This window comes from Lathyrus oleraceus, chromosome 6 (genome assembly GCF_024323335.1).
Source record: "Lathyrus oleraceus cultivar Zhongwan6 chromosome 6, CAAS_Psat_ZW6_1.0, whole genome shotgun sequence".
Lineage (NCBI taxonomy): Eukaryota > Viridiplantae > Streptophyta > Magnoliopsida > Fabales > Fabaceae > Lathyrus > Lathyrus oleraceus.
The window spans coordinates 333,808,278-333,836,262 of record NC_066584.1 but is presented as its reverse complement, the minus strand read 5'-3'; the positions used below and the strand labels follow the sequence as shown (position 1 = coordinate 333,836,262).

Below are 27,985 nucleotides of genomic sequence, written 5' to 3'. Positions count from 1 at the left end.
TCCAAATGCCCCCTCCTCAAGAATGTCCACACCTAAAGCGGCATGCCTAGCCGGTTATTTCTTTGGAAGTATGCTAGCCTTTACATCATGCAACACACGGATTAGAGCATTGAGGCAAAATACAATTGGAAATTGCCCCATAAAATAAATATAACAATCAGAAATTTAAGCCAAATAATGCAGAATCATGATTAGCTGAACATAAAATGGACAACAAAGAGGCAAAACAGCCACTGTCCCGTTCGCCTCTGCTTCGCCTAGCGAAGGCTCAGCGAATGCTCGCTGCAGGCTCGCCTAGCGATGAGCTAGCGAGCGACCACGGGTTTGGAATTTGAGAACAGTATGACCTCAACCTGCGGCATGGCTTATGGCATCCAACACATAATTACATGGTTCAGCATTCACAATATTCAGGCACACTTAAATTCACATGCAAAACTTCAAATATGTTTATGAATTCAATTATAATATCATCCACAAGTTAAGAACATGAAGCGGTACCACATGCCAAATGAGAACACAAAGCGATATCACATGCAGATTAAGAAAATAAAGCGATAATAGTGATGCAAACCTGTTTGCAATCGAATTGCAACCTTGAATTGGCGAGCCGGATTGAGTTGGGCGGCGGTAGCTTCGGAGCGGGTGAGCGGCCTTCAGGGTTTCCGTCTTCCGAATTCTCTGGATCAGCAGGGTTTCAGTGTTTCTCCCTCTGGGTCTGTGTGTGTTCGTCCGTCCGTCTGTCTGTCTGTCCCTGTGTCTCTTTTTCGTGGCAGAGGAGCAGGTATTTATAGTAGTGGTAATGGTGACCTAATGGGCTTAAAATGAGGTCCAAAAATCTCAAACTTTCGCCAGCTTCGCTAGGCGAAGGAATTGCTCGCCTAGCGAGCAAACTAGGTCTGGGCTTTTTCCTGGATCCAACGCTTCGCTGGGCGAGTGGCATGATGCAATGTTCGCTAGGCGAAGGAGCTGCTCGCCTAGCGAGCCAGCTGTTTTGGGCCGCCTGTGGATTGGGCCTGTTGTGAGTGGGCTTTTGTCCATTTGATATCAGTGCCTTGCAGAACAAGTCAGAGGGTCTTGGAAAATGTTCGGTAGTGCCAACGGGCAAATTTTGGGGTATGACAAAGGGAAAGATACCTTAATTGAATCTAAGACTCTCCGAGGATATTAGAGCAGTATCTCTAAAAAAATCTAAAATGAGACTCTTCATATTGATGAAGCAGCATCTCAAACAGTAAAAATGAGATTCTCTGTATCGAGTCGAAACAACATCTTATCTGATAGAATTAAGATATTCCAGCAAGGGAAAGATACCTTAATTGAATCTAAGACTCTCCGAGGATATTAGAGCAGTATCTCTAAAAAAATATGAAATGAGACTCTTCATGTTAATGAAGCAGCATCTCAAATAGTAAAAATGAGATTCTCTGTATCGAGTCGAAATAGCATCTTATCCGATAGAATTAAGACGTTCCAGCAAGGGAAAGATACCTTAATCGAATCTAAGACTCTTCGAGGATACTTAGAGAAGTATCTCTTAAAACAAATCTGAAATGAGACTCTTCATATTGATGAAGCAGCATCTCAAACAGTAAAAATTAGATTCTCCAGATAAATGAAGTAGTATCTCAAACAATAAAAATGAGATTCTTCAGATAAATGAAGCAGTATCTCAAACAGATAAAAATGAGATTCTTCAGATAAATGAAGCAGTATCTCAAACAGATAAAAATGAGATTCTTCAGATAAATGAAGCAGTATCTCAAACAGATAAATGAGATTCTTCAGATAAATGAAGCAGTATCTCAAATAGATACATGAGATTCTTCAGATAAATGAAGCAGTATCTCAAACAAATAAATGAGATTCTTCAGAGCAGTATCTCAAATGTTCGTCTGTTGGGGGAAATATTTAAGAAAAGACTCCTTTTGAGGGAGATTTACTAGAAATGCTCTGCAGGGGGAAAAGCTCATAAGACATTTTTTAGGGTAACCTTTGCTTGGGGAGAAATGATTGTAAAGAAAAATGCTGGGAGTATTATTATTAATCATAAAGTTGAAAAATGATTTGCTGAGAAATAATTCCACGAGCATATGCAGGGTAATAACTTCATTTGGAAATGAGAAATGTCCAAGATATACATGAATGACCTTGGATCCTGATATTTTATATTTGATTTTTGTATGACGTTCCACTTTAGGTGGGAATTCCATGCATGGGATGATGCATGGGATGTATGCAAGTATGCCATTTGCTGGGGATATTTAGGATGTGTATGTAGGAATGCGAATCGTATAAGGCTATGCACATGTATGCCATGATTGGTATGACTATTTCTTGGTGAATTTTCCTATTTGGTAGGAAGATTATGTATGTAATTGATGTACTGGCGCATGTGATGTATGCGGGTATGCAAATGGGTAATTGGGATATGCCCCGGTTAAGACATTTTTGCTTTGAGGAATGATGCCAATAGTGTGGACTTTTGTTATTGTGGTGACCAATGAAGATCAAGCTTTGATGCCCCTACTAGGTGATTTTGGGAGTATATTTTGGTTGCTCCAAGCCACTGAAGGGTTCAGAATTCTCAACACGCGATACTCCATCCATGATTTATTAATGTTTCTACTTGAAATGCAATGGAGCCTTGCCCCGGTTTGGCTATACCATGAGTACATTTATGAGAGGTGTGAATTAGTGGTTGAAAGGAACATAGGTGTCTGCAAACAGTCCTACACCTCTATGAAAAACAAGAAAAAACTTGGAGACTAAAGGATTCGTCCGTTTACTGTTTCAAAAGCAATTTTACCACTTTATTCAAATATGTGTTTTATTTTCTCTAATAATTTTAAGAGTGATGTTTATAAAAAATAAAGGTGTTTTGCAAACAAACAGGTAAAATACAAAAATGATTTGGGCATAACTTTTGTTGAGAAAAATTCTCTTTTATTGATTTAACCCTTAAATAGGCGATTGTACATAAAGATGTGACCCCTTAATGAGGTAATCGTTGTGCATAGAAACAAAATGGCAATAAAAAATTGAGTTCTTATTGAGTTTCCACATTGCTATGATGCTTATGTCTTTGATAGTCCGAGCACTTTACTTTTGAAAAGTGAGGTAGATTGATTCTTTGTCTTCAAGGGATATGTTAGACACCTGAAAGTACAACTCTTTGCCTTGGAATTAATCCCTAACTTTTGCTTGGACCTCCCTTTCGGGTTTTCGATCCACCAAGATACCCATTTTTGTCTGAGTCGCCCTTTCGGGTTTTCAACTCAACGGGTTAATTCTTTTATTTTCATCCCTAAATTTTGCCTGGATCACCCTTTCGGGTTTTTGACCCACCGGGATAGCCATTTTTGCCTAAATCGCCCTTTCAGGTTTTCGATTTAGCGGCTTTTATTATTCCATTTTTTTAGGCGAAGTACTTTTTAACAGCATCAGTATTGGTAGGAAGTGGCAACTCATCACCGTCCATAGTTGCTAGGATTAGAGCGCCTCCGGAAAAGGATGTAACCACCACAAATGGACCTTCATAATTTGGTGTCCATTTCCCTCTGGAGTCCTTATGTATAGGCAAAATTTTCTTCAGCACCAATTCTCCTTCTTGAAACACCCTGGGACGAACTTTCTTGTCGAATGCCTTTTTAAGACGCCTTTGATAAAATTGACCGTGACCTAACGCTTTCAAGCGTTTCTCCTCAATAAGGTTGAGCTCGTCGTACCTTGATTGAACCCATTCTGCCTTGTCTAGCTTATCCTCCATCAAGACTCTCATCGAGGGGATCTCCACTTCTATAGGGAGAACTGCTTCCATGTTGTATACCAAGGAATAAGGGGTTGCCCATGTTAAAGTTCGTACCGACTTGCGATAGCTATGTAATGCAAAAGGTAACATCTCATGCCAATCTTTGTACGTGACATCCATCTTTTGGATGATTTTCTTGATATTTTTATTCGCAGCTTCAACAGCCCCATTCATCTTAGGTCGATAGGGTGATGAGTTGTGATGCTCGATATTGAACATTGTGCATAACTCGTCCATGGTCTTGTTGTTGAGATTGGACCCATTATCAGTGATGATTTTGTTGGGAATCCCATATCGACATATGATGTTGTTTTATAAGAAACGGGCAACTACATGCTTCGTGACGTTCGCATAAGATGCAGCTTCCACCCATTTGGTAAAGTAATCTATGGCCACCAAGATAAATCTGTGTCCATTTGATGCTTTGGGTTCTATCATTCCAATCATATGGATGCCCCACGTAGAGAAAGGCCAAGGTGATGCTATAACATACAGTGGGGTAGGCGGTACATGTATTTTGTCAGCATAGATTTGGCATTTGTAGCATGCTCTGGTGTAATGATAACAGTCGGCTTCCATTGTTAACCAGTAGTAACCTGCCCTTAGGATTTTCTTTGCCATGGCATGCCCATTTGCATGCGTACCGAAGGACCCCTCGTGTATGTCCTTCATAAATTGATCAGTTCGTGTTTGTCTATACAACTAAATAAAACCATGTCATAGTTTTGCTTGTACAGTACCTCCCCGTTCAAGGGGAACTTTGATGCAACCTCTGGAGGGTCCTTTTGTCAAGGCTGGAAGCCTCTTCCGGATATCCCCGCTTCTCTAGATACTGTTTGATATCAAAGAACCAGGGTTTACCATCAGGCTCTTCTGTCGTCGTCGGGCAATGTGCAGGTTCGTCAAAACGCCTAATTTCAATGTGAGGCTGATGGTTGGGCCATATTAATTTGTACATGGAAGCCAAAGTTGCTAAGGCATCATCCATCTGATTCTCTTCTCAAGGAATATGAGAGAAAGTGATTTTGTCGAATTTTGGGAGTAGCTTTAGCACGTAATCCCGGTATGGAATTAGGTTAGCATGTCTTGTTTCTTAATCACCTTTAATTTGATGTATGACTAGAGCGGAGTCCCCGAATACTTCTAGTATCTTGATCTTCAACTCAATAGCTTCTTCCAGCCCTAATATGCAAGCTTCATACTCGGCCATGTTATTTGTGCTGGTAAAACAAAGCTTTGCGGTGAACGGTAGATGGAAATTCTTGGGAGACATCAGCACTGCCCCAATTCCATGGCCTATTGCATTTGAGGCGCCATCGAACATGAGAGTCTAGCCTGCTTTTGGCTCAAGACTTTCCTCTAGTTCGGAGTCCTCAGCATCCTTAACAGCCATGATGTTCTCATCTGGGAAGTCAAACTTCAAAGGTTGGTAATCCTCCAGCGGTTGGTGAGCAAGATGGTCTACTAATATGCTTCCTTTGATTGCCTTTTACGCAACATATTGAATATCGTATTCTGACAACAACATCTGCCACCGGGCAATTCTTCCAGTGAGAGCTGGTTTCTCGAATATGTACTTGATGGGATCCATTTTAGATACCAACCAAGTTGTATGAGTTAGCATGTACTGCCTGAGACGCTTAGCAGCCCATGCGAGTGCACAATAAGTTTTCTCGAGTAATGAATATTTGGTCTCGCAATCATTAAAGTTCTGGCTCAGATAATAGATGGCATGCTCTTTTCTACCAGTTTTATCTTGCTATCCCAATACACAACCCATGGACTCGTCGAGCACGGTTAAATACATGATGAGAGGTCTCCCTTCTACAGGGGGCATCCGAATCGGTGGCTCCTGCAAGTATTCTTTGATTTTATCGAAGGCTATTTGGCAGTCATCATTCCATTCTACGCCCTGATTCTTCCTTAGAAGCCTGAATATTGGTTTACACGTGGTAGTAAGGTGAGAGATAAACCTGGTGATGTAATTTAGTCTCCCCAAGAAACCACGAACCTCCTTCTCAGTCCTTGGTGCAGGCATGTTCTGGATGGCTCGAACCTTGTCGGGATCTACTTCAATTCCTTTTTGGCTTACAATAAAGCCTAAAAGCTTCCCAGATCACACCCCAAATATGCATTTGTTAGGATTAAGTCTCAACCTAAACTTCCTTAGACGAGCAAACAGTTTTCCCAGGTTAGTGATATGTTCTTCTTCTGTCTGGGATTTGGCAATCATGTCGTCAACATACACCTCAATCTCTTCATGAATCATGTCGTGAAAGAGAATCACCATGGCACGTTGATATGTTGCCCCAGCGTTCTTAAATCCAAATGGCATTACTTTGTAACAAAAAGTGCCCCAAGGCGTAATGAATGTGGTCTTCTCCATGTCCTCGGGATCCATTTTAATTTGGTTGTATCCAGAGAAACCATCCATAAAGGAAAATACGGAGAACTGAGTTGTGTTATCCACCAATACATCAATGTGAGGTAATGGGAAATCGTCTTTGGGACTGACTCTATTTAAATCTCGATAGTCTACGCACATGCGGACCTTCCCATCTTTCTTTGGTACCGGTACAATGTTGGCAACCCATTGTGGGTACTTGGCGACTTCCGGGAAACCAGCGTCAAACTGCTTTCTCACCTCTTCTCTGATCTTGAGAGCCATATCTGGTCGAGTTCTTCTTAGGTTTTGTTTGACAGCAGAGCATTCTTCTTTAAGGGGAAGCTTGTGGGTCACAATATCAGTATCTAATCCGGGCATGTCTTGGTATGACCATGCAAACACTTCGTCATATTCGTGGAGGAGCTCTATCAATCTTGTCTTCACTGCATCTTGAAGCGCGGCGCCTACCCTTACTTCTCTCTTGTCTTCTTCTTTTCCTAGATTGACAACTTCAACGTCCTCCTGGTGTGGTTGAATGACCTTCTCTTCCTGTCTAAGTAATCTGGCAAACTCTTCCGGGAGTTCGCAATCTTCCCCCGCTTCATCTTCAACTTGGTAGATTGGACATCCAAAATCATATTGGACCTTAGTAGTGTCGTTATCAATGGTCTCGGTGGTGTTTCTGCATGTTATGATTTATGCAGTTTATTTAGAAAGTGCGTGCATAAAAATTGATTCCATTTTTGTAATAATAAAAAACGAAAGGAAAAGAACAAAAATTTGGATGCAAATTGCCATTTCATTAATGATAAAAACTCTTAAAAAAGATAAAGGAGGCCCTACAACACGCCGTTGTGCCTTGGGCAGAGCACAGGGTTTTGTCTAAAATAATAAAATTACTTTTGAAAAATTTGGGGAACTTCCACAGCCTTCCAGTTTGTCAGCTCTTCATTAGGTGCGGCTTGTCGCATCCAGCTAGACACCCCCTCTTCGTGATCTTCATCACTGATCACCGCCACCTGTTTGCCAAAAATGTGGCCAGCGCTGGTGAACGTTTCCTCTACATAAGGAATCTGCTCTTTGTCATATTGGTTACCGACTTTATTTGATGACGGGTCATACCCCAAGCCAAACTTGTCTCGTTTCTCTTTTACTTCCACCACTTTGCCCCAGTCTTGAGCATTTTCACTTTCCATAACAGCCTTAGCTCCTTGCCACGAGGCCATGGATGGTCCTGATTTCGGGGTCTCCAATGTCTGTTCGATGGCCATCATATTTACCACTTCCAAGGATTGGAATGGTGTCTCAATTATCTCTCCATCCACCTCGATATACCGGAAAGATGTCAAGTGGCTAACCAAGATATCCTCCTCTCCTCCAATCACAATCATTTTGTCATTTGTAATGAATTTTAGCTTTTGATGTAGAGTAGAGGTGACAGCGCCTGCGGAGTGAATCCAGGGTCTCCCAAGTAGGTAACTATAACCGGGATGTATGTCCATAATCTGGAACATGATATTAAAAATAGTTGGACCTATCTTAGTTGGTAAGTCAACCTCTCCTATCATTGCTCGCCTTGAGCCATCAAATGCCTTTACGATTAGGGTGCTGGACTTCATACTTATCCCTTCCATTGGCAGCTTTATCAAAGTGGTCTTCGGCATGACATTCAGCGAGGAACCTGTGTCTACTAACACCCTTGATAGTATAGTATTTATGCATTTCAAGGAGATATGTAGGGCCTTGTTATGGTTCTTTCCCTCGATTGGTAGTTCATCATCGTTAAAACCTAAGAAATTCCCAGTGGTCACACAAGCTATCACATCGTCAAACTGTTCTATCGTTATGTCCTTCGTGATATGTGCAATGCTTAATACTTTCAATAGCGAGTTCCTGTGTGCTTCTGAGTTAAGCAATAAAGATAACATGGAGATCTTTGAAGGTGTTTGATTCAGTTGGTCCACCACTTTATAATCACTCTTCTTGATTATCCTCATAAATTCCTCGGCCTCTTCACGAGTGACTGCAACTTTAGGAGACAGTTGCATGTCTTGCATTTCTTGATTAAGGACGGGGATCTGGACAGCAACTTCCTTCCCTTTAGCCTTTGCAGAAGTATCAACAATTCTTGGCGCGAACACTCGGCCACTACGTCTCATTCTTTCCGGCCCCATAATCAAGGTGACGTTTGATTCGTTGATAACCAAAGATTGGTCTTCATGCCCTTGCTTAAAAGCTCTGGGCTGATATATCCATGGGACCGCCTTCTCATCTTCATATGCGAACGGTGCTGGAAACTCTATCACCAATGGGCTTATAGGTATTTCCACATTAACCTCGTCATAAGGGACGTCCACCACGGCTATCTCTTCCTGGCGCTTGCTCTTGACACGGCAATTTATCTATAACTCGTCTCGATTCAGCATTTGTTGTATAAAACTCCTCAACTTTTTATTGTTCTCTTTAGCAACTAGCTCCTCCGGGATTAGACCACTCTTCAGCAATTGTGCTCCTATCCTTGCGATAGGGGTTTGAATTTCTTCAACCTTACAGATCAATTTACCTTGATCACTCCCCTCAATGGCACTGACGAAAGCATCCTTATGTGTTGGCATAGGATTGGTGTTCACGTTCGGGCGTCTTGGAGTGAAGGAGACATCCTTTGCTTCGATCAAGTCTTGTACCCGATTTTGAAATGCGAAGCAATTCTCCAAGGTATGATCGGGTGCTCTCATGTGAAACTCACAATGGGCGTTGGCATCGTATCTAGGTGGATATGGAAAAACAACCAGTTTTAACTCCCTCAATGTCAGAAGGCCCTCCTTTTGCAGATATGGGAATATATGGCTATAAGGTACTGGCAGGGGATCAAGTTGCCTTCTTGGAGGTCTTGGCTTGAATTGTCTTGGCGGTGCGGTATTTTGCTGTTGACGATGTTGTTGATGCTATGGTTGATACACCTGTTGTTGCTGCATTGGTTGTTGATAAGGTATGGGTACCACGGCGGCGACTTTGCCATATGAAACCTGTTGCTTCCCCTTATAGCTTATGGATACAGCGTTCGTGTCACCTTCTATTTTCTTCATGAAGCCTCCAGAATACTTTTTCAGTGCGCTAGGGGCTGCCATAGCTCCTGGAATCTTTCCATCCCTCAACCCTTTCTCTATGCGATCTCCGATTGTGACTAGGTGTGTAAAGTCGGATGTTGCACTACTTACCAATCTATCAAAGAATGGGTCCTTCAAGGTGTCCACAAATATTCCGGTCATTTCCTTTTCAGACAATGGTGGCTCTACCTGAGCAGCCAACTCTCTCCACCGTTGGGCGTATTCTTTAAATGACTCATTTTCTTTCATGGCCATCCCTTGTAACTGACTTCGGTCGGGTGCCATATATAAGTTATATTTGTACTGACGGAGAAATGCGTCAGCCAAATCCTCCCAACTTTGAATTTGCCCCTGCTCTAAGCTCATGTACCATCTCAGAGATGCTCCACTTAGACTGTCTTGGAAACAGTGTACAAGTAGTTTGTCGTTTTCGGTATGAGCAGCCATTTTCCTGAAGTACATTACCAGGTGACTTCTTGGGCAAGTCTGTCCTTTGTATTTCTCGAAATCAGGAGTTTTAAATTTAGTCGGGATGACTAAATTTGATACCAAACGCATGTTCATGGCAGAAGCGCCAAAGATATTATTCCCTTCTATAGCTTTGATTTCTTTTCCAGGGTACGAAGCCTATCTGCAACAGGATCTGGAAGTATCTTAGGCTTTGGTTGATCAGGCACATAGAAAGCATCGTACTGGTCATCTCCAATTTTGGATCCATGATGAGTAGACGCATCAGAAGGCTCTGCATGATCCCCGTCTCCTTTGCCTCCTACCGGTATATGAACCAGTCTCTTCTTGGTGGGGACATAACTCTCGTCTTGGGGGTTCAAACCTGGTGTGCTATCATTCCTTTTTGCCCTAGCTTCTTCATCCTCAATCCTCTCTCTTTGGGAAATTGCGAGCATTGTCTCCAACAGCTGATCCATTTTCTCTTGGATCGTATTGGTGTTTGTCCTCATGGTAATTTGGTTAGCCTCAACTTGCTCTAACGTCATCTTGTAGTTGCTTCGCGTCTCGTATCGGTGTTGATTAGTTAGTGTGGCTGGATAAAGGGTAAAAAAAGGTCGGGTAAGTTTTTATGAATTTTTATGAAGTGTGATGCATAATGCAGATGCAGATGTTATGCATATTTTATTTTGAGGGAATCATTCGAGTTCCATTAGTTGTTAGTAATTCGAAGAAACAAGAAATACTTAGAATAGCAATAATGGAGTAATTTTTAAACGTCATTCATTCAAGTACATAACATAGGGGTCTAAAAGGCCATAGTTCAAAATACATTTGTTAAAGGAACAAAATATAAGACATAGGAAAATTAAACTGCAGGCTTTCTGGCTTGGAGCTCTTCTAGTTCTTTCTTGAATCTCTTCAGCAACCCTCTACAGAGCAGAACGAAATTGATTATGGCTGGAGGAGTGCTATCTTCCTTCAACTCTTCAACTGCGTCTCTTAACTTCCATGGTAATTCTTTAGCCGCCCAATTACAGAACCCCACTAGCCCATCGAGCTTTGCACGGAACTTATCCCTATCTCCTTTCAAGAAGTCTATGGTCTTCTTAAAGGATTCATAATCTTCAATCACATATTCTCGTTCTTTCAAGCATATGGAGCTGTCTTGGTGTAATGACTCTAGCTGGTTCTTCCAATAGCCGGCAGACTCTTTTGCGTCTCTTACTTCTTGACACTTCTCCTCCCATATCATGGGTGAAACCCTAGAAGCTTCGGTGGCTATATTCTTGAGTCGGCGTTCCTGATCTACTTCAGCCTTTGCATGACGAACAGAAATGGTGAGTTCTTTTATCTGATCCCTAAGTGTATCTCTTATCGTCTTGTTTTCCTCCATGGCTAGATGCCACGAACGCTCATTGTCTTGACATTCTTTCTAGGCAATGGTCAGCTTATTCTAGTCCTACTTTGATCTTTGTCCTCTTATGCTCCTCTTTGTTGAACTTTTCCACATGTGCTTGAAGTTGTGCATCCTTTCTCTCAAGCTCCCACTTCATGGTGTTTTTCTCATTGATGATTTGTTGGAGTTTTATCTTCAACTCTTCATTCTCTTTTTCTAGCTTTTCCACGGTGATCTTGAGTTCCTCCACTTCTTCAATAGGGACATGGGTGATCTTAGGTTCAGGAAGAGGTACAGGTGTCCGAATGACGAATGGCATTTTGATCATCTCCACCCTTTCCTTTACCCAATGAAAATATGGTTCTTTTGTAATCCCATTTGCTCTCCCCAAATCAGCCTTCCCTTTTCGATTGACATTCTTCCAAGCCTCTTTGATTCGCTGGAACAAGCTAGGATTCTCAACCTCAAAGTCAAGTAACAAGAAAGCTTCCAAAGACCTCGCCTCTGGAGGGCCTTTCATTGGGTAGCCAAGTTGTCTTATGATAGAATCGAGTTAGAATTTACGCATCCTTGAGTTCCAATAAGTGGTAGATTAGGGAAATCCCCACATCTGAATATGATGTCCATGTTGATGTATTCTTTGGAATACCAAGAAAGATCTTCGGATCGGAGTGATCCCAATCTCTGAGGCCAACTAACATCTGTCTGTTCAACCCAAGCACCTGTCTTCGGAAGATGTTCTAGAAACCACTGATATAATAAAGGAGCACAACAAGCAATGATTCCTTTCTTCTTAGTGTACCTACGGCTCATGTAATAGTAAACATCAGCTAACAAGGTGGGTACTGGGTTTCCAGTAAGGAAAACGCAAATAACAGCCATGTCTATGAAACCATCCATACTTGGGAACAGGACGATGCCATAGATGGCCAACGCAATAGCAGAGTAACAAGTGTCCTAACTTTCTACTTTTAGTAGGGTATGAGTTCTTTCCAAGAGAAAACTAAGCAAAAATCCTTTGGTATTCCCTTTGGTCTCTAGGTTAGCCTTTACTTCCTTTTCATCCATATGAAGCGTGCTAGCAATGATCTCAATGGGGCAAAGATTCATCTATCCCTTCAAATAGTGACTTGTTCTTCATATGGATCCTAATAAGACGCTTGAATTCTTCCAATGTTGGTGCTAGCTGGAAGTCTTGGAATGTGAAACATCTTAAAGGTAGGTCATAGAATTGAGCCAGAGTAACTAAAGTTGTATGGTCCACTCGTTGGTTGAGGATGCTGAGCAGATTGCCATAGTACTTCCTGAAGTTGATTTTGTACACCGGGTGCATTTGAGAAACCAAGTCACGTAGGCTCCTTAGATCGGGATCTTTGAACTTGAGAGAGTTCTTGAATTCCTGCAACTTATGACACTCAGATTCCTTGGAAATAAAATAATATGAATGTCATGTTATGAATGATGTTATGCATGCCACAGGTAGGTCAACATACAGGCCATGAGAGTGGGTATCCTTGGTTACTAAACAAAACCCTTTTGGGAGGATGCTAAAGTTAAAAGGCTCCCAAAGTCATCAATCACCATTTAGGAAAGTTATTGTCATGATGAAAACTCATCCGCTAATAACATCCCCAAAAGAGTCTCTTCTGGGTGAGGCCTTCGTATGGTCCCAAAGAGGAAGACTCCTAGTGGGTCCATACTACACAACTCTCGAGTCCAAGGTTCTAATAAGGTTCTCAGAGTCATAGATCGAGGTTGTGAATACTACTGTAAGGTAGTAATACGCCCAAGGGATCTCATCTAATTGTATCTATTCACCCCCCTCTAGACTGTATGGGAGTCCAATTTATTTTCATTTTACCTATAAGGCCTTGCCTCAGCTGGACATCCCCATACGTGAAAATGTTTCGGACTAGGCTTTCATCCAGTCCAAAGCTCATAAGGTGTTTTAGAAGCTGCCTTTGTTGGGACTCTATTAGGAATGTAAGCTACAGTCTTTAGTGACTCTAGAAAAGTAGAATGACAAATCATACTCCTTACCATATCCTTAAGAGTCTGGTTTCATCTTTTAGCTACACCATTCATGTTAGGCGACTCTAGCAAGGTGTACTGTGGGACGAGTCCACATTCCTCTAGGTATTTGGGAAAATTCCCCAGACATTATTCACCTGAACCATCATATCTGCCATAATATTTACCGCCACTGTCAGATTTGAAATTCTTAATTCTTTTATTGAGTTGATTCTAAACTTGAGCCTTAAATGATTTGAACACATCCCATGATTGATACTTTTCACGTGTAAGAAATATGTATGCATATCTAGAGTAATCACTATGAATGATATAAATATTGTTGACCATTCCAAGAAGGTATGGGAAATAGTCAACAAATATTTGTATGTATCAACTCTAAGACATCTGTAGCTCTATATACACTGGATTTATTTGTTTTGGTCTTTTTACCTTTAACGCACTCAACACAAACATCAAAGTTTTTGAAGTCAATGGAATCCAAAACTTCATCTGACACTAATCACTCAACTCTATTTTTAGAGATGTGGCTTAGGCGCTTGGGCCATATTATTATAAATCATTATTATAAAGTTTACGCTTAGTACCACATGATTCCACATTTAAGGATTCACTATAGGTAGCTATTGTGTCAAGAAAATATAGATTATCATGATCCATAAGTGAACCAGTTCCCACAATATCTGAATTAAAAGACAACTTGAACATATTATTTCCAAATGAATATAAATAACATGATTTATCCAAATAAGAAACTAAAATTAAATTATGTCTAAATGAAGTTACCACAAAAATGTCTTTCAACTCCAAATAAAATCCAATACATAATAATAATCTAAAATTCCATATGGCTTATACCTCCATTGACTTGACTTCTCTAACATAGATGTATATTTCAACATCATTTAGTTTTCGGTAGTTGAGGCAACCCTGCATTGAAACACTGGTGTTAGTAGTTGCATCAAAGTCTAACCACCAAGTGTTTCTAGATACTTAAGGTAAATTGACCTCAGAACATACAAAAGTATGATATGTACCTTTCCTTGCACGCCAATTGTGATATTTATGACATTTCTTCTTCATATGTCCAAACATTTTGCAAAAGAAACAGTTATTAACCTGTTTTTATTTCTTTTGTGCTGGAATATATGCAACTTCATTCTTGGTCTCATTAGTTTATTTTTATTTTTCCCTTTTCTTTAGATGGGCCAACCAAGTTAGCACTTTCTATCTTATCTTGCTTCAGCCTTTCCTCTTCTTGCACACAAAATGAAATTAACTCATTAAGTGACCATTTCTCCTTTTGATAGTTATAAGATATTTTAAACTGACCAAAGTGTGAAAGGAGAGAAAGTAATACTAAATGAATGAATAAGTCTTTCGACGACTCAAGCTTTAGTGCTTTAAATTTTGAAATAATGTTGGACATGCCCATAATGTATTCCCTTATATTTCCTTTTCCTTGATACATCATGGAAATCAAGTTCTGAATAAGAGTACTTGTTTTCGCCTTATCGGTTTTTGCAAAGCGTTTTTCAATTTTAACAAGGAAGTATTTGGCATTTGTTATCTTTTCCGAGATAGTACCTTTAAATACCTCGAGAATGTTACAATTAATGATCACGAGAGTCATGCGATTGAAGCGATCTGACTTCTCATAATCTTTCCTCTGTTTAGAGGTACTAAATTATGTATGAGAAGGTGGTTGCTCAATCCCTAATGCAATGTCAAGATCCATGCAACCAAGAACAATCTCCATGTTCTATTTCTAGTCCTTAAAATCCGCCTTATTAAGGACAGGAACCAAATTCATATTAGTAGATATTGAAGCAATTGTAGCTAAAAATTAGAACAAAATAACACTATAAATATAATCATATAAAAGAAAAATTGAATCATCATTATGTTCAAATAATGGCATAAACTCATCTCAAGATACCTAGTGCACCATCAATATCGAGTTTTTGGACACTAATATTAACTGCTAGTGATATTCTTGTTGTAATGGTCAAACATTGATAATAAAACATGCCAAATAATAAACCCTCTCTGGATTTATTTATCATTTACATGTGAAACCTTATAATTATCACATGTTTAACATCACATGTGTGTACGAAATTCGCCCAAACATCAATTTTCCTTTTTGGTCAATTGATACTCGCATGGATAAACTCACACTCAAAATAAAAATATTTAACATTTCTTATAAGCAATCTCCCGGAAAAAGGCCACTTAGGTGACCTTTTAATTTAATTGACTCGCTCAAAATAATAAACTTTGTATAAAATGACAAATCGTAGGCAAAACTTGAACGAAATTGTACCAAAGTTAATAGATGAAACAAGTAAATAGCATGACCATGTAATCCAGTACGACATGCCCATGTTCTAATCCGTGTCTACTATGTTATGCGAAGCACAAAAAAATACAGTTCTTAATTTTACAAAAAATCAAAAACCCACAAAAATAATTCAAAAAATGACATTAAACAGTCCATTAACGATTTGGGCGTCACAGACCATGACGATCATCACCCGCTAAGGATCATCAGGGATTGTCCATCATCCGACAATGACGATTGACATTCATAAAGGGGTATCCGGCAGCCATCGTTGGCGATCGTCAACAAAAATCACACCCATCATTGGGCTTCGGAGCGTGACGATCCTCCCTTCACCAAGGTTGACATCCGTCATCCACTCCCAGACTGTTATTTTTGTAGAAAACAACGACATATCCGAAAAAATTAAAAAGTTGTTGAGTTTGATTCAATATCCAACATGAATTTTATGAAGACAACATCAAATAAGACCAAAAACATGAATTACAACATATAAACATTAGCTTTTACACAAACCAAAAGATCAAAGTAAATCCCAATTTTAGAACCCTTATTTAACAAAAATCCCAAAATCAAATTAAAACAGACATGTGTGGCTCTGATACCACTTGTTAAATTTGTTCATTACCGAATGTATATCTATCCATATAGAAATCAAGAAAATAATTCTAATCTAATCACTTTGAGTTCATATCCTATGAACTCATATCCTTAGAACTCATACTCGAATACAATATAAGAATGAAAGTGGAAGCGTACCTGAATTTGTCATTGGAATCGTTGAAGGTTTGCGAGTATGTGATTTTATGATTTGTAGAGTGCCTCAAGGTTTCTTGATTTTCTTCTAATAGGGATGAAGAAAGAATACCTAATAAATTGTATTGATCGTTTGTCTATAAATGGAGATCAAACCCATATAAATAACTTCCTTAGGGTTACTACTTAGTTTTCAATATTTTAATTTGGCCTCTCACCAAATTAGATGATTGACTTATGATATCCACACAATAAGTTTTCATGACATATATGCCCGTAGGCGTAAACTTAATATCAATTAGACCACTTTAGTTTTGCCTAATTAAATAATGACCCTAACACATATAATATTACATTTGTAAACCAAAATTCTAACATTCAAATCCTAAAATCTAAAACACATTTCTGATCTCAAAATCAAAAGAGCATTTTTAGAATTTCGAGAAACTTCTAAGACATTGTTTGAGGGGGAATAAAAAATATGATTTTGAAGGAGGAGACGTAGAGGGAAAATAAAGAAATTTTCTTCATTTTAAAAAAGCATCGGCTGCCATGGTTGGTTTTAAAGAGGTCAAAGTCGTAAAAAATTCTCAGGAATGCAAACAAATGTGAAAATGTGTTAGTAAAATATAGTCTAAATCTTCGAGGAGAAAAAGTCGAGTTTAGTGATTGTCCTAACTTTTTTTATAATATTTTACTTAGAAATATTAGAGGCATTGATTGATTGTTTGTTTCTTTTGGATCTTTGGCCTTAAAAAATATTTTTTTATAAAAACTAATAAATATTTATCATTAATATACGTTTAATCTAAAAATATTATAATAGTATTAATTGAATTTTAAAAGTTTATCTAAATTCTCATAAATCTGTCGAAACCCTCTTTCAATACATTTTTAAAACCCTACCAACATAAAGGAACTAAAAATGTTATTGAGAAAGGTTTTGGAAAAGGTAGTGTAGGTAATCCCTCATCTACTACTATCTCTGATGTTATGTTAGTTGATGGTATTAAATATAATCTCCTTAGCATTAGTCAACTATGCAACAAGGGATTTAAATTTACTTTTAAAAAATCTTGTCTCTTGTTTGAACATAATGAAAAGAAGGATTGCATGTTTAAAGGCTTGAGGGTTAATGACACTTATATGCTTAACTTAGATGATGTATCCTTTATTGGAACTAAGTGTCTAGTAACCATGAGTGAAAACTCTTAGTTATGTCATATACGCCTAGCTCATGTCAACTTTGATTTACTAAACAAAGTGACTTCAAAATATTTAGTAATCGGTCTACAAAAAATAAAGTTTTCAAAAGACCATCTATGCGGCGCATGCCAAATGGGAAAGCAAACGAGAGTCTCGTTTAAATCGAAAAACATTGTTTTAACTTCGAGAACTCTTGAGCTTCTTCATATGGAACTATTTGGTCCCTCAAGGACCAAAAGCATAGGTGTAACTATTATGGTTTTGTGATTGTAGACGATTGCTCGAGATATTTTTGGGTCATGTTTTTGTATAGTAAAGATGAGACTTTGTCAACTTTCAAACTATTTGCTAGATTGTCCCAAAATAATCTGGATTTGAAAATTGTTGCTATCTGAAGCGATCATGAAGTAGAGTTTGAAACTCACCTCTTTGATAAGTATTGTGATAAACATGGCATTGAGCATAACTTCTACGCTCCTAGAACTCCATAACAAAACGGTGTTGTGGAGCAGAAAAATCGTGTTTTAGAGGAGTTGGCTAGAATTGTGCTCAATGAAGGTAGTCTCCCTAAGTATTTCTAGGCTGATACCATTAGCACGAAATTTTATGTCTTGAATAGGATATTAATACTTCCTATTCTAGATAAAACTCCATATGAACTACTTAAGCGTAGAAACCTAATTTGTCACATCTTCATGTTTTTGGATGCAAATGTTTTGTTTTGAACAATGGAAAGGATAATCAAAGTAAGTTTGATGCAAAATTTGGTGAAGGTATCATCCTTGGATACTCATAATCTATCAAAGCTTATAGGGTTTATAACAAAAGGTTATCTATTGTTGAAGAGTCGGTCACGTTATTTTTTATGAGTCTTACCCAAAAAATGTCGGGAAAGGTGTTTCTTTTCATGATGTAGGTGTGTCCTCACAAGATAATCTCAAGGAACCCGAAATAGGAATATGTCAGCCTAAAGCGATGGAACATAAGAAAGAAGAAGACAACGATTGTAAAGAGAAGAAGGTTGAAATTCCAGCTGTAGTGGACGATCTACCTTTGGCTTGGAGAACATCCAAGAATCATCCTATCGGCAACATACTTGGAGACATCATTAAAGGCGTGACAACAAGCTCTAAGATAAGTAATTTTTGTTAATACTTTGCGTTTGTTTCACAAGTTGAACCTAAAAACGCTAAAGATGCCTTACTTGATGAACATTGGATTATGTCCGTGCAAGTTGAACTAAACCAAATTAAAATAAATGATGTTTGGGACTTTGTCCCTCATCCGATAAATCATCAAGTAATTGGCACTAGATGGGTTTTTAGAGACAAACTCGATGAAAACGAAGTGATGATTCTTAATAAAGCCCGACTAGTAGCTCAAGGTTATAACCAAGATGAGGGCATTGACTATGAGGAGACTTATGCTCCATTTTCTCGCCTCGAGGCTATACGCCTTCTTTTAGCTTATGCTTGCCCCAAAGCTTTCAAGTTATTTCAAATGGACGTGAAAAGTGAATTTCTTAATGGCTATATCAATGAGGAAGTGTGTGTATCTCAACCTCTCGGTTTTGAAAACCATGAGTATCCTAATCATGTTTACAAACTAAAACGAGCTTTGTATGGTCTCAAACGAGCACTTAGGGCTTGACATGAGTGACTTAGTAAATTTTTAATCGGTTAAGGATACTCTAGGGGAAAGGTAGATACTGCATTTTTCATTAAGCATCAAGGAAAGCATACTTTTCGATGATATCATTTTTGGTTCCACTAACATGCAACTAATCAAGGAGTTTTCTAAGCTTATGCAGGGTGAGTTTGAGATGAGTCTCATGGGGGAGTTGAATTACTTCTTTGGGCTTCAAATCAAGCAACTCAATGAAGGGGCATTCGTGTGTCAAACCAAATATTGTAACAAATTACTAAAGAGATTTGGTATGGAAGATGCAAAATCAATTGAAACTCCAATGCCTACAAATGGAAAATTAGAAAGAAATGAAAATGGTAAGGACGTTGATGTCAAGAATTATAGAGGTATGATTGGTTCTCTTCTATATCTTACTGTATCTAGGCTTAACATTATGTTTAGCGCGTGTATGTGCGCTCATTATTAATTGGCTTCTAAGGAATCTCATTTAAAATTCGTAAAACGCATTCTTAGATATCTTCATGGTACTTCTAAGTATGGGCTTTGGTATTCTAAGGGAAGCGATTTCAATTTGGTTGGTTATACCGATTCTGATTTTGCTAGTTGTGAATCGGATAGGAAGTGTACTAGTGGAACTTGCCACATGTTTTCAAATTCATTAGTAAGTTGTCATAGCAAGAAATAGGTTTTCATTGCTTTGTCAACTACCAAGGCGGAATACGTAGCAGCCGGTAGTTGTTTTGCTCAAATTTTGTGGCTCAAACAACAACTACTTGATTTTGATATTAAACTATAATATATTCCTATTATGTGCGACAACACTAGTACTATTAATCTAACCAAAAATCTGGTGTTACATTCTCGCACTAAGCATATTGAGATCCGTCACCACTTCCTATGTGACCATGTTGAGAAAGGAGACGTCCTATTTGAACATGTTGATAGTATAAATCAACTTGCGGATATCTTTGAAAAATATCTTACGAACGAACCATTTTTCAACATTCAAAGGGAATTGGGGATACTTGATATCTCAAATCTTGGCTAAATATGATTTGTTGCTGCACTTTATAAACTTTTTCTCTAACTTTCCTTGGAAGTTCAGTCACATAAGAGTGCATTATTCATCAATTCATAAGTGAGGTGATATTGTTCCATCTTCCTTTTCTTTTTTGAAAGTAAGCTTTTACTTTTGCATGTTGTTTATATTCCAAATGATTGATATTATTGATGTATGAAATAGTACATGAATGTTCACCTTCAAAATTTTCTATTGATGTATGTCAATTTATATGCTTATAGTGACTTTATGATATTCCTTCTTCATGTTTGAAATATGTTCTTGGGGCATTGGCTTGTTATTTATTCCGGCATGAAATATGTTTGAACATGTTATAATGCTAGCAAAATTCTTGTTGTGTGTCATTATTATGATAACATCTTTGTTTTTGTTTGAGTGGTGGTAAATCAATATATCTCTTTGCTAGAGCACATGCGTGTGCAGCATTTCGGGAACACCAAAGGAATTTTGTAGCAACTCAAGAGTTTTTTATTATATTGTATCCTTCATCCTTCATGTTTATTATATATGTTATTTGGCAAAAGTTGTGACAACCATGTTATATTGTTTCTTTGAATGCTTTTATTTATATTTAGGCATTCTTTTTCAATATGTATACCATTATATGTGAGTGATATGGTATTAATGATCTTATCTTTGCAAACGGCTTGTGTGCGTTATATTGGTTTATGTGTGATATAAGATACTTCTCATGTATTGCTTTGTCTCTTTTTGATGTTGTCAAAGGGGAAGAAGCATGAAGATGAAGCTGGGATGCATATATTCAGGGGGAGTCTTCATGAAAACATGAAACGCTTCGTCTCAAGTTTTGCCATCATAAAAAATGGGGAATATGTGAGTGCAACTTTATGTTAGATGTATTTTACATGATGTCAAAACTAGGATATTTTAGCATTAATGTATATTGGGCGGTATCCTCTGATTCCCAATGTGCATCTTAGCATTAGGAGGCATAAAAATATTTGAAAATAAGTTGGAAAAGGTCTCATACATGAATTTGTCATTGGAATCGTTGAAGGTTTGTGGATATGTGATCTTCTGGTTTGTAGAGTGCCTAAGAGAGAATACCTAATAAAATGTATTCGTTTGTCTACAAATGGGGACCAAACCCATATAAATAACTCTCTTAGGGTTACTACTTAGTTTTTAATATTCTAACTTGACATCTCATCAAATTATATTATTGACTTATGGTATCTACAAAATAAGCTTTCATTACATATATGTCGTTAGACATAAATTTAATATCAATTAGACCACTTTAATTTTGGTTAATTAAATAATGATCATAATACATATAATATTACATTTGTAGCCCAATATTCTAACATTTGGATACAAAAATCTAAAACACACTTCGGATCTCAAAATAAAAAAGCATTTTTAGAATTTCGAGAAACTTCTAAAATATTGTTTGATGGGGAATAAAAAATATGACTTTAAAGAAAGAGAAGTAGAGAAAAAATAAATTAAAAAATTATTTTAAAAAAGCATTGGCTGCCATGGTTGGTTTTGAAGAAGTTAAAGTCTTGAAAATTCTCAGAAATGCGAACAAATATGCAAATATGTTAGCAAAATATAGTCTAAATCTTCGAAGAAAAAAATTTGAGTTGAGTGAACATCCTAGTTTTCTTTATAATATTTTACTAAGAGATATTAAAGGTATTGGTTGATTGTTTTGTTTCTTTTAGATCTTTGATCCCACCTTTAAAAAATGTATTTTTATAAAAGTAATAAATATTTATCATTAATATCTAATATTTATTATTAATATATGTTTAATTTTAAAATATTTAAACAATATTAATTGAACTTTAAAAGTTTATCTAAATTCTCGTAAATCTATCGAAACCCTTTTCAATACAATTTTTAAAACCCTATCAACATAAAGGAAAAAAAATGTTATTGAGAAAGATTTTGAAAATTTTATATAAATTTATTAAAAACCCTAACAAAATATTTAGGACAAATTGATAAAATACTTTTATTAGTCTTTTAATTATATTTTTAAATTCAAATTGATTTTTTAATTATTTTTGTTTGAAATTGATCTCTTAACTTTCAAAATACGTTATGTTGGTCATTTTATCTAATTAACAACGAATTTAACGATCAATTTTTAACTTATTTTCGTCGTTAATAAAACAAAAAGAATCAACCTGACACGTTTTAAGAGTTAAGAGACCAATTTGACACGAAAAATAATTAAGAGACCAATTTGAACTCTAATATATATAGTTAAGGGACCAAAAATAATATTTCACATATTATTTTCTATAAAAAGTTATTAAAAAATGATTTACTCAAAAATTTCATCTTTTCTTATATTATGCACTAAATATATTTTTTTATAAGCAAACGACTAAATATTTTTGCACAAAAATATTTTTTTCTCTTTAAAATAAATTTATAAAATTATATAAACAGTCAACAAAATTAATACTTTAATCAACTTTTTTAATTCACATGATATAGTCTAAAAAAAATTATATTTAGAGATAGAAGTAGTAATAAAAATATGCAGACTTTGCTAAGAAAAAATTTATGTTAAAATGTTTATTCGGTTTGAGAGTAAAGTTCATAGAAATATTGAATTTTCAAATTTTTCTAACTCAGTCTTGCTCTAGAATTTTGGACTTGTCAAATTAGGCCCATAAGTATACGATTACGTAAAACGCGTGTAGTTCTTTTCATTTGAGAGGATATACAGCCGACAAAAAATGGGATATACTACTATGTAATATTCTTATGGTATTCACAATTTACACGATTACTAAATTTAGTTTAAAATTGTTGTCGGTTTAGGTGAAACTTGTTTAGAATACTCAGTGCGTGTCTTGACCATTTTGAATAAGAATAACTAAAAGAGTCTTAGTCAATCAATGTCGTCTGATCCCTGATTTCATGTTAAATGGTTATGAGTCGGTTGGATCATGCAATTCGTCATTAAACCTTGTGGAGAGCTTTAATTTGATGATAAAATTAGAATATAGGAGTAGTAAGATACAGTATCTCACAAGCTGATAAAAAGATCAAAAAGACGAAATTTCCGCATTCTCGTGGCATGATCCAAGAATGAAGGTGACATATACTCATCACTCTATTTTAGGAAAGAAAGAAAGCGAAAATTAAACTCATGTTTACTTTATTATATATTTTGTATTTTTTAAAAATATTTATTTACTTTGACTTTTTAATAAGAATATGTGAGATTCTTCATAAAAAAGAACTATTGTGATGAAGTGAAGATCAAATGTTGGTCGTGAGTAATGTATTTTTTTTTAAATAATAAAAATAAGATTTTGGATTTTCATTATTTTGAAAAATTGTACAGAAATATTCATTTTAAAAGTTTAATGTCTTCTTATTAGCAAATTAAATTAATATAACTTTTTTTAAATATATAACTTTTTGTGTTAAGTATGTTTGTAAAATGCAAAATTCGACAGCGTCAGAGTTGAATGTATTAGATAGAATAGTGATCGAATAAAGCTTAGAGTAGACAGGGGTGTATGTATTCGAAAGAAAGTCGGATACAACTAGTCGCAGTCGAAGCAATATGTATTCGACAGTTGAATAATAACTTGTTGTAGTTAATTAATTAGTTAGTTAGATAGAGATTACATAATGTGCAAATAATCTCATTGTAAATAGGGAGATATCATGCATTTGTAATATACAACAACACAACTCAATTTCAATACATTATTTTTCTCTTCTCCAAAGCTCTAATTTCCTTTGTACCGTGATTTAATTATTTGTTTATTTAATTATTATTTTTAATTTAATTGAGTCATTTATTTAAATAATTATTGTGATGTATGACATGTTTGGTCGGTGACGGTATTTGTGGTGTTTTGTGTTAATTAATTAGTTTAGTGGAAATTAATTAATTAATTAAAATTTGGATAGAATACGAAGGATTGAGACAGTTTTGTGAATTGAGAGAGTTTAGTGGTGAGTGGAGGAAAGTTGAATCTTAGTTGGGCAAAAGGCCTTGAGAGAAGAACATTGGAAGAGAGAGCTAGGGCTTGAGAGAAGAGATCCTCAGAAGCTCGCTTTGCTGATTTTGCTGGAATTACAAGGTAAATAAGATGGGTGATTCTTCATCTAAGGGTGTTTAATTCATGAAAGGGCAGAGAGGTTTCCCTTAACTTCCAATAGGAGTTTCTTCTTTTCCTTTTGATTGTGTTGTTAAGGATTTTGTGAATATAATTATGTTTAATGCCATGATTTGATTACAAAATTTGTGCTATGTGATTGTAGTAATTGTTTCATATGCTAATTGTTCATAAACATGAGGTTTGACATGAAATTTGGATTTTTAAAGCATGAATGAAATTCTAAATTTTATTGATCAACCGATGGAATGACATGTTAGATTAATAGGAAATAACATGTGAATGTATATGTTACCTTGGATTTTTCTACCTGACTATAAATGGCATGCAAGAATAAGTGTATCATGATGAAAGCTATTGAACATGTTGAAACGATGCAAGTGACAAGTGTGGTCGAAGCAGCTGAAGATCGAGGAGCGTTCGTAACATTTGTGGACTTAGTGAAAATTTCAAATGCTCTAAGTTGGTTATTTGGTTTGATTGAAAGAGCAGGAATTGGATTAGAACATGTGGTTACTCAAAATACGTGGAGGCTCGTCGAAGATAACAGTTGCATGGAAGTAAAATGTGTCGTGATTTGTTTAGTCGACCGTTTGTAGGTGGTTATTTTAGATTAGTATATAAGGGGACGCATGTTTACATTAGAGGGGTTCATAATTGTACTCATATATCTACATACTCAAAGTATCTACATAATTGAGAAACAAGTTAACAAAATGTACGTATGTGTTCCACATTTATAAATTCCAAGCATTTTTACATTCAAGCATTTTTCTGCATTCATTTGCATTTTGATCATTTATCATTTTATCTTAATTTTTACATTTTGATTTCAGTTATCTTTGTCTTCAAAATCTTTTACATTCCAAGTCTTGTCAGAACTTCACATTGTTATCTTCACATTTTATTTTTGATTTCAATCATAATATGGTGTTCAAAGGTTTAAATTCACACAAATATGTTCCAAGAGATTTTCGAATTTAATCCCTTAAGTATTAATAGAAACTTATTTTGTTTACCAAATTTACCAATAAACAAATTGACACGCTCAGTGGGATCTTTTTTGTGTGAATTGTTGATTTTATCTTGAAAAAATATCATTTGTTTTCATTAACCTCTCATTTCTTAGTGCGGATGAGACTAAGAAGTGGTAGAATAACAAAGTGAGAAGTTATGAATTCTATAAGGAGATACGTCAGGAGGATGGCTATTCCCAGAAATAACAATTAACCCTTTAATAGCATCGGGACAAGCAAAATCAATGCAGTGTCGACTGGACCAATCCCTTTGAGTGCTAGCATAATAGTCATACCGTCAACAACGATTGCGCTATCAACTCTACCAGAAGGAATAATTTTGTCTCCAATAACCCAGAGTCACCCAGTGACTCCTAGACCTATTATGGCGATAGAGGCTAGGCCTTTCGCCATAAGTTTCACAATGCCCATGTTGGGACGTGAACAACCTTATGGGATGTCAACATTAATGATGGCAAACCTATAAACTAATAATGTGACATTTGCTAATAGTGCTGCAAATACGTATTCGCCAATCTTGGCATCTGGATCAACCATAGGTAACCATGCTCGAACCATGCCACCCCAGATGGGAATGAGATTTGGTTCCTAGGAAATACCAACGTCCATGACGAATTCTGTAATGGCAGTGAGATAGCAGATGGGTGAGAGTAACCATGACATGGTAAATACTCTTGCCCAATAGATGGGTACGATATTTAACCCATTGATTTAAAATATGAATCAGAGTTACCAATAGTTGGCAACTCAAATGAATCAAATTTCTGATTTTTTTGGCGCTCACCCAGTGCAAGTTCGACCTATTATACAACCCTAAATCATTAGGCAAGTTCGAAATGAAGGGCCAGTTTTGAAGGAAAATACCGTAAATCAGGGGCAACAAGTAGTGCCTCGGGTGATCCAACAAAAGATACATAGGGAAGTAGAGTGTCCACCTATCATGATGGTTAATAGAAACCAAGACGTTGATCAGGCCGCTAATCAGGTTCGATAATGGAATCTCTTAGGAGAGAAAAACCTGGAGACTATTGTCGAAAGGATAATGGCTCAAAATGGAGTAAACATGGACATACTGATCACACTAAAATTTACGTATTTTCGACTCCGATTTCGCATGCATTCTAGTTATTTTATTATCGTTTTGTTGTGTTATTACTGTGTTTTCCTTTGTTTTCAGGTTTTTACCTTAATAGGAGCCCCGATCGAGAAAAGGAGCGAAAAAGAGCCAAAAACCCTAAAAATCAGCATTTTGCTCTTATGGCCTACCCAATGGCGGGCGCCACAGTCCAAGCCATGACGTGTCCAATTCAAACTTCCATCAACTCCCACGTTTTCCCACCACTTCCACTAAGGCGCCCCACTTTGTGCTTGTGGCGGGCGCCATGGCCTTGTGGCGGACGCCACAAGAGGAAAACGGTTTCCTTTATTTTCAAGTTGAAAGGAATCCAAGTAAATTCCACCTTTTTTATTTGCTTATAAATAGAAACGCGAATTCAGTTTTACAATCACCCAAACTTAGAGCAGACAAAGATCCGAACGTTGGAACAAGGCGAAATCAGAAGCAACTTTGTTTCACTTAGGCATATATTCAGTTTTATAAAGTGGCAATCGCTTCGCATTGGAGTGTTACCACAATTGTGTAATTGAGTCTGTGATAGAGTCTTTACTCGAGTTTGGAGCACTTTGGAAGGAAGTTAATCTTGCCGCCATTTTCTTTTCCGCATTGCAATTTACTCAGCCCTCCGATTGGAGCAGGTTTTTATTACTCGCCTTTACTTTATTTATTTCCCGCACTCGCCTTTACTTTATTTATTTCCCGCACTCGCCTTTATTTTATTTATTTCCCGCACTCGCCTTTACTTTATTTATTTCCCGCACTCGCTTTAAATTATTTATTTCCCGCACTCGCTTTAAATTATTTATTTTCCGCACTCGCTTTAAATTATTTACTTTCCGCACTCGCACTACTTTTATTTATTTTAATGCACTTTTACTTTACCATGTCTAGCTAAATTTATAAGGCTAGAATGTAAGGATCGTAATTAAACCAGTAATCCGTACAATTGTTCGTAGAAACACTTAAAGGGCTATTTTAACTTTCAAATTAAGTTTTCCCGCACTTCAATTCCGTTGGGTAAGATCGAAAGCCGTCCAACGTCTTTTTAAACTTAATTGTTTTTAACTATTTCAAAAACAGCGAAAGCACTTTGTGTAGTTCATTAGGAGTTTTTAACATCAAGAAGAAAGGAGATTTTAAAACTATTTTCGGACGCGTTTATAAGTTTAGAGTCTGGTTCGTGAGAACCTCTTTTGGTTAAGAAATCCAGGTTATAATACTTTTCAACTTAGTCAAGATACTATATTTCTTAAAAATAGGTTTACTACTCTAACGCAATGCGCGCCTTTTTATAAGTGACAATAAGAGGGTTCGATTAGGGAGTACAACTCGGTTCTGAATACGTGAAAGCGACAGTTCCTGTTAAATTAGTTCTTTTCAAAGTAGGAAACATTGCCCATAAGTAGTTCTATTAGCAAGTACTTGGATTATCATTTAATTATGTGAATTACATTCGACCCTGTCTTTATTAATTAAATTTATTTTAAAATTTTAC

The 27,985-nt window shown here is 36.7% G+C and overlaps 1 protein-coding gene across 1 annotated transcript; it reads right to left on the bottom strand.

Moving 5' to 3' along the window:
• Positions 1–5,706: 5,706 nt before the first annotated feature.
• On the bottom strand, positions 5,707–9,325 carry LOC127095522 (uncharacterized). The gene is made up of 3 exons (XM_051034200.1): positions 9,158–9,325; positions 7,118–8,599; positions 5,707–5,742 (listed from the first exon to the last, which is right to left on the bottom strand). The coding sequence occupies exons 1-3, from the start codon at positions 9,323–9,325 to the stop codon at positions 5,707–5,709; spliced, it is 1,686 nt and encodes a 561-aa protein (XP_050890157.1).
• Between the last annotated feature and the right edge of the window lie 18,660 nt (positions 9,326–27,985).

What these genes read in the sequence shown, in the direction of transcription:
- LOC127095522 (XM_051034200.1), bottom strand. Translation starts at nt 9,325, where the DNA reads ATGGCAGCCCCTAGCGCACTGAAAAAGTATTCTGGAGGCTTCATGAAG. An exon ending in AACCAATGCAGCAACAACAG is followed by an intron (nt 8,600 to 9,157) that starts GTGTATCAACCA and finishes GACGAGTTATAG; the next exon opens with ATAAATTGCCGTGTCAAGAG. An exon ending in CAAACTGGAAGGCTGTGGAA is followed by an intron (nt 5,743 to 7,117) that starts GTTCCCCAAATT and finishes ACCAATATTCAG; the next exon opens with GCTTCTAAGGAAGAATCAGG.